Source organism: Excalfactoria chinensis, chromosome 1 (assembly GCF_039878825.1).
Source record: "Excalfactoria chinensis isolate bCotChi1 chromosome 1, bCotChi1.hap2, whole genome shotgun sequence".
Classification (NCBI taxonomy): domain Eukaryota; kingdom Metazoa; phylum Chordata; class Aves; order Galliformes; family Phasianidae; genus Excalfactoria; species Excalfactoria chinensis.
The window spans coordinates 8,415,185-8,427,496 of NC_092825.1; the positions used below are offsets into that span (position 1 = coordinate 8,415,185).

At 36.6% G+C, this 12,312-nt stretch overlaps 1 protein-coding gene across 1 annotated transcript in view; it reads left to right on the forward strand.

Annotated features, from left to right (window-relative positions):
• The first annotated feature begins 337 nt into the window (after window positions 1–337).
• Window positions 338–12,312, forward strand: part of SEMA3E (semaphorin 3E) — a 117,360-nt gene continuing 105,385 nt past the window's right edge. The window contains exon 1 of the mRNA XM_072333320.1: window positions 338–760. Within this exon, the coding sequence (XP_072189421.1) occupies window positions 634–760 (127 nt within the window). The 5' untranslated portion in view covers window positions 338–633. The remainder of the gene's footprint in view (window positions 761–12,312) is intronic.

Consider the following 12,312-nt stretch of genomic DNA (forward strand, 5'->3'; position numbering starts at 1 on the left):
GAGCACGGCACGTGGATTAAATCGCTTCCTAGAAGCAGCTCGTACTGTACATCGCCTCAACCCTCGCTGAACTTTCTCAGTAAATACGGCAGCCTGACAGCCCGGCTTCCCCGCTGGGTGGATCCTGCAACTCCAGGAGGGAATGGCACTTCTTGTTTTTAATTAGCAAAGGTGAAAGGTGAATTAAAACTGGCTGTTTGGCAAGTCAGAGCAAGGGGCTGAGTTCTGAAGAGCACCAAGGAGGAGGGTGCTTTTTTTTTTTTTTTTTTTTCCTTCCCTCCTCTTAATGAACTGCCTTGCAGGAGGGACTGAAAATACAGCTTCTTCCTGAATCCACGGGCAGAGTTACTAGAGAGCTCAAGACACAACACTGCAGAGTAACGCCTTGGAATGTCCTCGCACTTTATAAACAATTGCACTAGGGAGGGAATATTTTTACATGACATTTGCGCAGCTTGACAAATGGCATGCTGAGGCTGTGTGCTCCTGTAATGAACACTGATTTTTCACATAGAGATACCACACAAACTGACCAAAGAGAGATATCTGACTGCACTGGGAAAGTAGAAGTGGAACTTGGAACCTTAAAATAATAACAAAGAGCAGCAGTTAAGTGAAGAGAGCAAGATTTCGATGTTGGGCAGGATGGCATCTGCCCAGGACCTTTTAATGCTGGCACTGTGTGGCTTGTTACTAGAGTTACCGGCTGGATGTCATGCAACAGATACGAGACAGCCAAGGTTACGTCTGTCATATAAAGGTAGGTCAGTGTGTCAGGTTTTTAAAGCCTTTATGCTAATACAAGTTCATTGACTTCACTGAAAGTATTGCATGGGGTTTAAAATGTGGTTCTCTGACAGAGTGAAATATTCCTTTCCAGAAATGCTGTAGATTATGTTCTTGTAGTAAATTGTATCTGAAACTGACCTTTTTGAAATTAGAATTATTTCAGGCATTTGTAGTGATTGATTTTAGGCTATTTCAATATTCTTATACCTGCAAATGCATTAGGTTTTCTTGTCATTCTGTGTTGTCCTCTGTGCTGTAGGATATCTGGTCTTTAATAGTAAGGAAAGTCATGAGAAGATACCCTGAAATTACTACTGAATAAATATACCCATGTATAAAGTAACCCTTAAGCAATTGAATGTCTGTTTCACTTTTAGAATTCTATTTATCTACAAATATAGCTAAGGCAAAAAGACTGAATTCCTGTGCAACCATATGATTCATTTTCTAAACTAGCAAGTGTCATCACACTGTAATTAAAATGACTAACTGCCAATATAAGTCTGCTTCCAGTTTAGCTGCTCCTCAAAGAAAAATATTACTTTCTCTCATATTTGTGTACATTACTTACAACTACTTTCTTCCATGTTAGTCTCCCTGAAACCTAACCCCTTCTCCCTTAGCTACTTCAAACTGCCCCCTTGTTCCAGATTGCCTGTGATTTAAGCTCTTCCTTATGATTTAGTACTCATCCTATGTATATCTATGGGTACCTGTCCACAGTCCACAGCCATGACGTTTCAGTTCTCTGCAGTAGTATATACATTTGTAGATGTCATACATATATGACAGGCAGTTATTAGCAGTGGAAGTTGAAAAAAATATGTAAGCATGCAAGGTAAATTGATGGTAAGCCAATCAGCTATGTTTAGGTATCTTTTGTGCAAAGATGAAAAGAAAATACCTTATTGCTGACACAGTTGGGAGTGAGAAAATGCTAATTTACTGAAGTACATTTCTGTGGCTACGGAAATGCTAACTATGCAGACTCAGTGTGAAGTATATAAAAATATATATTTTAAGTATGGCTAGGATTTAAAATCTAGCATAAACTACAACTCCACATGTAGATTGCTTTAGTCTAAACCAGGTTTAATTGTGTTTTATGTAGCAAGCTGAAATGACAATTATAAAGAATAATCTGAATAGGATAATTGGTCTGAATGCTTTGCTAGGAAGCTCTATGAAATGAATTTTGCTTTCATTAGGGCAATGAAACATGCTTTAAAGAAAGATAGACTTGTCATGAAAAGTTCTCTTGTAAGTAAATGATTGCTGTCAATGCAATAAATCCCTTTTAATATATAAATAAGTAGAAATGAGTGATAAATGCTGATTATATAATTCCCTCATATCTCCTTTGTTGAAAAATGTATTTTACTGTTGATTTATGTCTAGGTGTAATCACTAGGGCTATTGTTATTATTGATCTTTATTTGCTTGCAGTGGGGTTAGGGAGATGAGAAAAGAGGAATAAATGAGACAAATAGACCTACAGTTATGTTGGTTCAGGGTTTAGCTGCCAATTTTGGCAAGCTCCCCACTATGGTTCTGCAACTATTAACTGCTTCTGTGCTAGCATGTAGGAGTAATTGTTTTTCCACTGGTTGGAATCATTGTACATTTCACTGCATACTACTTCCACTTTCAGCAGGGAAGCAGTAATTTGGGCATGACACATCATAATTTCAAGGATATTTTCAAGGAGATTTTAAAACATTTATTTCTCACTGAGTGCCCAACCACCCCTGCCTGATGTCAGTTTTCCCAGATCCAATGACAAAGAAAGATCTTTCCCAAGCAAATTCTCTACCGTGAGCACACATATCACCATCTTATATTTCACCTCATAGAGTAACCTGCCACATTTTTCACACTTATGAAATGTGACTGATTTTACAGGCTGTGTTGTAATGAATGCCTAACTACGTATCCAGAATCAAAGGCTATACGTGGCATCCCTGCTTGCACCCTGGGAATAGCACTTGCAGTTCTCCCATCCAAAAGAATGTAGCATCCTAGTATGAAGACCATGAGTAAATGCTGCTGCATTCACTAATCAAACAGAAACAGCAGGAAGGTCCCCTCATTTTAATTGCACTTACTCCAGAGGGATGCTGCTCTGGGTACCAGCTGGGCATGGCCAGTTACAAAGTGGTGGTTGCACCATTTTGATACAGGCAATGAAATCCATATACATATATTTTCAGCATGGAATAGCTGTAAATTCAGCAATAAATTTAATCACAAATATCTTGAAATGTGAAAGCAGACATACCTGCTCAGTGCCTCCCTTTGCAATTCGGAATGTTGGAGGTTAATTAGCATTCAGGCCACTGCAGGCAAGGCTAGTACTGACAGATAAGTAAAAGCTTCTATGATGAGTATGATGAACTTCAAGGATATAAATACTCCTCCCATTAAAAAAAAATAAATAAATAAAAAAAAATCTCTTAAGTAATCGACTTTAAAAGCTTATTACCTTATAGAGCTAGGAGAAAGCATCCACAAATTAGACACACTGGTTTTTTACAAATTTTCCTTTCCTCTTACTGCTTCAAAAGTGATGTTCAGTGAAAGTAAAGTGAACTGACAATGAATGAGAGCTTTTTGCCTTCAGCAAACCAGAATTCACCTGCAGTGCACACATGCTTCCCAACTCACTGCAACAAGCTCAGGTCCTAACCCTTGCTCAGAGGGGTCACCTGATGGATAGGATACCACAATCCCCTTGCTAATTAAAGGATATACTGTGAAACCTCTGTTTGATGCTATGGCCATTTACTCAGTTTGAGTGGGAGTTATTGAAATCCTGCATTCCTGAACTACTGTTAAACCTGTCAGTTTAATGTAAATTATAATGGTGTTTTTGGTAACACAGGATTATCTTCACTCACATTAAACTCAAACATGAGAATTTTGCCATTCATTTATTTGGGGTTGAATTAATTTTATGGTTTTAACTTAGTTCTTAGTAACTTGACCTGTATACAAGCCCAAGAACTGAAGGTGTTTTGCTCAGTCCATCAGCTTTCATTCATAAGTAAATTTATATTGCAATTAACACCATTTGAGGTACAAGTATTATGGTCATCTTGAAGGTTGCATTTGACGATGACCAGCAGAGATCATGCTTGGGGTAATAACATACTCGTAATGTTTCATGTTGATTTCTAGAGATAAAAATGTATTGTTGTTTACTCAGTATTACAGAGAAATAAAGTTTCTACATTATTAAGTTGTAGGTTGACAAATACATTTAAAAATCATTAGTTATTTTAAGTACCGTCCAGGCAATGCTTAATGAGGTGTTAACGGAGGCCAAGATTCAGCCCCCATGCTTTATAGTCTGTGGGTTGCATTCTTTCCCAGTATCCCACAGTCTAAGTTCTCGCAATGGGAAATATATAATTAAGGTGAAATCAGCACACACTGTATGTTAAAAAGAACTATTTACATTACAGGTTGAAATGGATTTGGTTTCCAGAGAGCAGGAGGGATATATTTATACAAGCCTAGTAGAACTACATTAAAAGCATGTAGTCTTGAAGAGCCCATGAAGGATGTAATTGTATAATTCAAGCCCTATACATGGTATGCAGTGTGTTCCTAAGTGTTCTTTTCTGGTTTGTGGATAGGTTAAAGAGCAAAGGCAACAGTATGAAAGCGAGTTGTTGAGCCGCTGTGGTGTCTTCTGTAATTTTGTACCAGGAATGGAGCACTGGAACAGGCTGCCCAGGGAGGTGGTGGAGTCTCCTTCTCTGGAGATATTCAAGACCTGCCTGGACGCCTAACTGTGCGACGTGGTGTAGGGAACCTGCTTTGGCAGGGTGGTTGGACTCGATGATCTCTAGAGGTCCCTTCCAACCCCTACAATTCTGTGATTCTGTGTGAATGGGATCTGGTCAGTGGGCTCTGTGCAGACATCTGCAGATATTGAGATATCTGTTTATCTTACCTGTTTATATTGCTCTTGAGTGACTTGACGCATTTTGGCATTGCCCAATTTCAGGTTATGTAGCAATGTGCTGGACACTGTTCTTTCCTGGGAAGGGTGTGATTAAGTAGCATTTCCAGTCCAAACATCTCCACCTTGAACCATGCTTGCTACTTGAGGTAGTGAAGTTGCAACAGGCGGAAGGATCAGACTGAATTAATAAAGGAAGAATCTGGATTTAGAAATTTTATTCATAAGATAAAACATTAAAAAAAAAAAAAAAAAAAAAAAAAGTAGAAGAAGAGACTGAATTGACATGAAATGTTGCAGAAGAAAAGTGACATCTGTATATGTGTTCATATGCAGATTTTAATACATAGGATGTGTTACATGAAACCATCTATAAGAATTATGGTTTGCAAGGCCTGGCTAATAGTCTTTGAGGACTGTTGAGGTCTGCTGCAGAAGGAAAGTATTTCTTTGCCATTTTCAGGAGCTGGACTTCCAACATGCCTACTTTAGCTTTAATGATAATAGTCATTTTTACTTCATTTTACTTAAAGTAGGTTAAGTCATTTCTGCAAATTGTATTGATTGTAATTTAGTTTATCTAGTCAGATGTGTAAATATGTAATATGTGTAAATATAGTAATATGTGTAAATATATGTTTATATGAGTGAATATGTATACTTGTGTATACATAAATATGTGTATCTATAAAATATGTGTATGTAAATAACAGATAGATGTTTGGATTTTCCTTATGGTGAAATAAGTAATAGTATAACTCTGAGGGCTTAGGAACTAAAGACTTGCATTATATCTGAAGGTATATAAATCTCATTGAGTATAAGGGCTGATATTACAAGCGTTTGGAAAAAACACATAACAGTCTCTTTTTTAACTGAATTCTTGAGGTTACATAGAACTCAGTGTCAGTACAGAAATGTTTTAAGAAGGATATACAGATATCTTAGACCAGCTGGTGGGGAAGAGAGGAGGGCTTTTATTCCCTTTCTCCCATTGGTCAAACAACAAAGCTTGTTTCAGATTTATTATTTATCCATATCCCAAGAGGTGACTGGCAGCAAGTTCAGGAGTGTTTCCAAGTAATCCTAGATGGGCTTGTTCACAAAGACTGGACTTTTTTTGGCAGAGAAATCATGACAGTTCCTTTCATAACTGCAGTTTGTTGACAATGGCTTCTGTAAGTTTTACTGTAGCAGAACTCCAAAGTGATAAGCACTACCACTGGGGACGTAAGAAGCAGACTGTTTGCTGTGTAACATCAATCACTTTCCTGCATTTGCTTTAAAGAACTAAGTGCCATCTGAAGCTACAAGACCAGAATATTCTGCATGCAACTGCTTACACATAGCTACCTCCTTGCTTTCAAAGTGATAACACCATCTGCCAATTTAAGAGTTTGTACTTATTATTTCTCTAGAAGTGTTTTATTTTACTTACATGAACACAAGAATGATGTTTGTATGATTTATAGTATGCTTTGCAAAGGCATCTGTTTCAGACCTTCTGAGAAATTTTGGGTCAAAAAATATTCCAAAACTCTGCAATAGGTATACTAAATATTAGTAAAACTGCTGTCCTGTTCTTCATGCAATTGGGCAAATATAATGAAGTCAGCATGTAGTGAACATTACTTAGATGTAGACAACAGTAATTAGAAATAAACTTGATTTCTTAAAGAAATTCAAACCCTGTGGGGATAAAGATAGTAATCTTTGTTTTGCAAATAAAACTCTTAGTGCAAGTATAGTGTTTTAAATATTTTTTGTTGGTTAGTTACTGTTTGGCACTTATGTGATCATTTATGGATTCATGACTATACATGAAAGAAATATTAAAAAAATAAAATAAAAATGAAAGTGTTGTTTTATAAAAAAAATCTGTAAGGTAGTTTAGCATTAATTCCTAGCTCTTGTGAAGAAAAACTGTTAAATAGCTTTGAAGAAGCAGTATTTGAGAAGTTTTTAAATAAGTTCCATCCTTAAGTTAGTGAAAATTAAAAACTGTCAGCATCAAGATTCATTTTGAGAAACTGAGTGAATTTACTACATATGTAAAAGCAAATAAAAACATTGATTCTCTCAGGGAGTGGTTTCAAAAATGACTGTTACCAGCCTATTCTTTTTTGTCGTCTCACACTGACCTATTCCTTTTTTTCCATCATCTCGTTTCTTCTGATCTTCCTTATGTCTACAGCTCGGATTTTTGGAGACATATTTCACCTTCTTAACTGATTCAATTGAAGACTATTATAACTGTGATTCTCCTCTAAGCACGCTCTTTTAGTTCTGTTGATGCTATTAATAGATAAGATTTTGCCCATGACAAATCCCTTGGTCAGGTGGTTTTATAGCACTCTAAAGTCTTATTTTTCATTTCAAAACAGTGTAAAGCAGAACTGTAACATTTTTGTTCAACTTTTCTCATACCTCATGATGATTTCCATGCTTACAAAAATCAGCCGAGCAAAAAACAACATTGCAAACACACACATAAAAGGACTTTTCCAGATTTGTTTTGTTTTGTTTTTCAGGTTTGTCCTGATGTTTCTTGATGCTAGACTTTGCATTTGTAAACTTCAGCACATTACAATCAGGCATCTGAATACACAGTACTCTTGATGAGTATGCCATCTTAGCAATGTGTCTTTGTTTCTAAGTAAGTCTGCTCTCATTCTTACATTACCTGTAATTTGCAGGAGCTCTGGACTATAACGGCATGTGAAAGGTTCAATTTACAGTTTCTGTGCAAGTATGAGCAGGAGGTCTGTAACCACAAAGATTTCAGCAAAGAGACGCCAAACATCCTGGCCCTGACATGATGTGCAGACTGTGTGTAGCCAATAGCTGCAAAACTTGGATCACTCATGTATCTAAAAAAAAATAAATATTTATGGAATAAAAGTTGAACCTCATCTTCAGTTTACTTGTTATTAGTTTCAGAAAAAAACAGATAGTTGGTAGTTGCTTTTGTCACGTCATGCTGCACTGTCTCAATATTGTACTTGCCATGCTTTATTACCTATTCTATTAGAGTGCTCAGTTCTTAGTAGAGTCAGAAAGAGTCTTCCAGTTACATCAAATGATGTAAGATTTATCCTTGAAAGCAATGAAGTGTTTCAGACTGAAATCTCATTTGCTTGGTGGAAGTGTCACTAATTGCTCTTATGAACTTCAAGCATTAGTAAAAAATTAATTAATTATACCAGGATACTCTGTTCTGTTGCATTCCATGGAAAAACAGTGCAGTAGCACGTTCATTAACTTATGTGGCTGCCACTGGCTGACTTCTAATAGTCATGTCTTCAGTAGCAAGGAAATTAATCATAATTGGATCCTACAGTGTTTCTGCAAATTAAAAAGTTAACACAAAGGAAATGATGGAATAGTCTAATGACAGAGATTAATTTGTCATAGACATTAAGTTTACATAAACCACATTACTGTTCTTAATCAAATTTGCCTGAAATGAGCTTTCATTTCAGAAATGAAAGTACAAAGGATATCTTTCCAGTCAGTCAGAGAATTTATTTGGCAGCAGCAACTAAGAAAAAATTGTTTGTGATCCTTGTGAAATCATATTGCTAAAATTTCTACTTCATCAGTACTGAAGAACTCCGGGTTTTAGGAAAACTGTTCTTTCTGTGAAACACGTAAATTATATCTTTTTTTGTTTCTATTATTTTAAATCCCTCCAAATATATTTATTTAAAAATTTTAAAGATTCCTGACTGGATTTTTTGGTGAAGTATTTACAAAATAATTCTTTAAACCAAGGAACCTGTGGTTGAAAGACAGGCCTTTCAGTGAAAGAAGATGTCACTCCTTTTAATGTATCTATTCTCTACTTCTTCTGTGTTTATTTTTATCTATGGGATTCCTGACTTCATACTGTGAATCAATTGATGCTTCAGTAGGGAGTCAAACAATGGGCCTTTCACTGTTGCTAAGTTTGTTTCATAGACTTCTTCTTACAACACATTTGTTTAATAGACCTAGTAAAATGGTGAATGCAGCCATAAATATATCTTTTATTTGTTGGTGAGTAATAAACATCACAGGGAGGGTTGGCCTTTTCTTATTCTGATCTTCTTGACACTGGTGAAAGGAAATTGTATAAAATGAATGAAAAAAGTGCCTTGAACTGATTGCGGAAAACAACAGTCCCCAAATATCTAAGGGTCAGTACCTTGTTTCTTTTTTTAACTGATGGTTTCTCCCAGCAGTGTTACCAAACTTAATAATAGTAAAATGATAGGTTGTTTGATGCAAGGGAGTTATTCCAAATAGCACTATTCACTAGGGTCATCACTGAAGGTCATTTTTCAGCCAGAAGCCTAAAGGTTAGCAAGTGTTACTTAATTCCATGAGCTCCTGCAGCCCTTTATTTCTGATAAAGCAAAGTGTTTTCCTGTGGGTATGCGGTAAAAGCCAAGAGTAAAGGAAAACAAGCCCATTTCTTTATGCATTAAATATTTCATCTCAGTTAGCTGAGAGTGGTATGATACAAAGCTTGAAAATATGTATTGTCTTGGAGCCCAGAAGCCGACTTTGAGATCTTCTTAAAATTATTGCTCGTGAAATAAATAAATAAATAAATAAATCCTTGTCTTTATGTTCCTGTGTTCACATGCAGTAAGTCATTATTTTCTCTTCTCTGCTTATCTTAGGCTTGGCCACCTCCTTCTGCATATTTTCAGGTTGCACAAGCACCTGGGATAGCTGTTTCTAAACATGCTATTGAGGAAGTGTTAAAGTATTAAGCAGGTTGAGCATTACTTGTAGCTCTGGAACAGGCCGTAAATACTTCCATATTCTACAATGATTGCATAGAATTCCTTATTGGGATTCCTTATTTCTTCTGTGGGGACGGCAGTCAACCAATGCAATGTATTATTTTATTTCTGAAATACTTGTTTTTTTTATTTTTTTTCTGATAAAATGCTCCAGATTCAGAAAATAAAAGAAAGGTTACAGTAAAGAGTGGTTCTCCAAAAACTGCTTTGAGTGCAGCATCCTTTCCTTTAAATCTGCCACAAACTACACAAAACCTCTGATACAAAAACAGAACAGAGACCTTGTTTCACTGTTATTAATGACATTTATAAACATCCTGCAAATTTCTATTACTAAAGAGTTAACAGCATCTTGTGTGCCCCCAGTGGCGCAGTGGTTTAAGCTGCTGCCTGCGGCACTGGAGGGCCCGGGTTCGAATCCCCCCCCTGTGGCGCAGGGGTAGAAGTGCCACTTCGCTACACAGGGGGCTCGAAATCCGGGAGTTGGACTCGATGATCTCTAAGGTCCCTTCCAACTCGCACGATACTATGATACTATGATACTATGATGATCTTTTCCTTGTTCCTAACCTTACTTTCTGAAACAAGTGCTTCATTTGATTGTTGCGCTTATCCTGCTCATGTACTTCTGTCTGTCCTGAGCACAGAAGGATAAAATAGTTAGTTTAAACCAGAAGCCTGACATAATGCTCAGACAAAAGTAGGTGAGATGGATTTGGGATGAATGTTTGACGAGATGTCTAGGATGTTACACACCTGAGTATAAAACCCTTCTGAGAGTGACTTACTGAAGAGTTAAGAAAAATTATCTTGACACAGTGTAAGTAAAGATATTATTACTGAGGAGTGTGTCTTTGATCTAATAATGGCCTGGAAGATGAAAAGAGAGGTATAGTCACTTGAGCAGTGATTTGAGTAACGTAAGCAGCTATGGTATCTGTTTTAAACAACTCTCTGAACCACTGGCTCAAATGTGTTCTGTCTGCTTTGGGACTGAGTTACATTAAGCAGGTTTCAGAGCATCCTGAATTAAGTTTGTGCACTTCGTGTTAAAGTAGGTAAAGCTCTCATAGCTGCCTGCCAGAGCACAGCTACTTTCTGGAAAGGACCAACAGCATTTATTTCTGCTGCAAATGAAGTGGCATTAGAGGCCATACTCCAAAACTCCATACTCCAAATAAATACTTAACCATCTGTGTACCTTTAATCATACAAATGCTTCCAGCTCCACTTGAGCTGGTGTTTGCTTGCAAGATCAAAGTCTAAGGCCCAGATTCTTTGTGTCCATACCTGTAGTGTAACTGATTAAAATCAATAATGAAAAAAGTTGTTCTATTTTCCTGTACCCCAGGCATCACAAAGCAACATTATACTGACCGTTTTTAATTTATGTGTAAGATTTAAGTTTCTGTTTTGTTTTTCAGTTAAAAGACTTTTGAAAAGGCTTGGAACTTAAAATTTTCCATGTTCTTTTGTTATATGAAAAGTGGCATTTTTGTAAAATGCATCTATGTGGATTTTATACAGCACTGTTATATTTGCTTATAATTGTCATTTAGAACATAAACTAGATATTTCAAGTTCTATATTGTCTCCTTTTTTTAATACAACCACACCTTTGTTTTACTTCATAAAATCAAATTGATAGATTAGATTTTTTTATATTTGTTTTACTTAATTGCATAAATGTGTAATACCATTGAAATCTTTGAGCTGTAACATTCTGGGTTTTTTAAAACCTCTTATACTTTAAAAGGAAAATAAAACAAAAAACTCATAGCATGGAGATTTGAAAATAACACCAGTGTTTATAACTTCTTATGAAATAGCTCCTGTGCTGTGATAACAGCTTAGACATTCTCTAACTCAAGAAGCAGGTTGAAAGGTAACAGAGGTATTGATTTGTACTTCTACATAATACTATTGCCTGGGATCCAGAGGGAATAGCTGAGAGTTAGAGTTGTCACATCTCAGCATGCTTTGTAATATAAATCATGAAAATCACGATCTAACACATGTGCAAGTAAATTTATTTTAAACTATGATGAAAATGTACCTTATATTTTTCTTGAATTAGTCACATGTAATATGGCTAGTACATTATGTGACTAGTACACCTGGACTAAAAGTCCTGCTACAGCTGTTTGCTGTGGTGTGACTTCCTTGTTTAACTGTCCACAATTTGATGGCATGTTTCTACAGATTTCTGTGAATTTCTGTGCAAACCCTGTTTCAGTGGTTTCACACTTTTTGGTTCTCCAGTCTGTAAGGTGTACTCTTCCAGAAACTATAATTCTGATAGCAGAGCTTAGCTATTACTGTATTCATCTGAGTCCAGATCTCCTGATCCTGCATTAAAGTAGTACAGTATAATAACACATTTCTGTAAGCATTTTGGAGCTTTGCAGTTGCTTTCACAAGAAATACAATAATGCTGCAATAATGCAGCCACTTCTGGATTGTTTACAGAATTTAAATGCATTTCAAAATACTGAGGGTAGAGATAGATCCTGAGAACTCAGCTTACATTAAAACATCTGTCTGGGAAGACCATGGAGCAGATCCTCCTTAGAGAGATGCTAAGGCACACGCAAGATGAGGAGGTGATCCAAGACAGCCAGCACAGCTTCATCAAGGGCACATTGTGCCTCACCAATCTGGTGGCCTTATATGGCGGAATGACAGCATCGGTAGACCAAGAAAGGGCAACTGTGTTGTCTGCCTGGATTTGTGCAAGGCCTTTCACGTGGTCCAGCACCATAT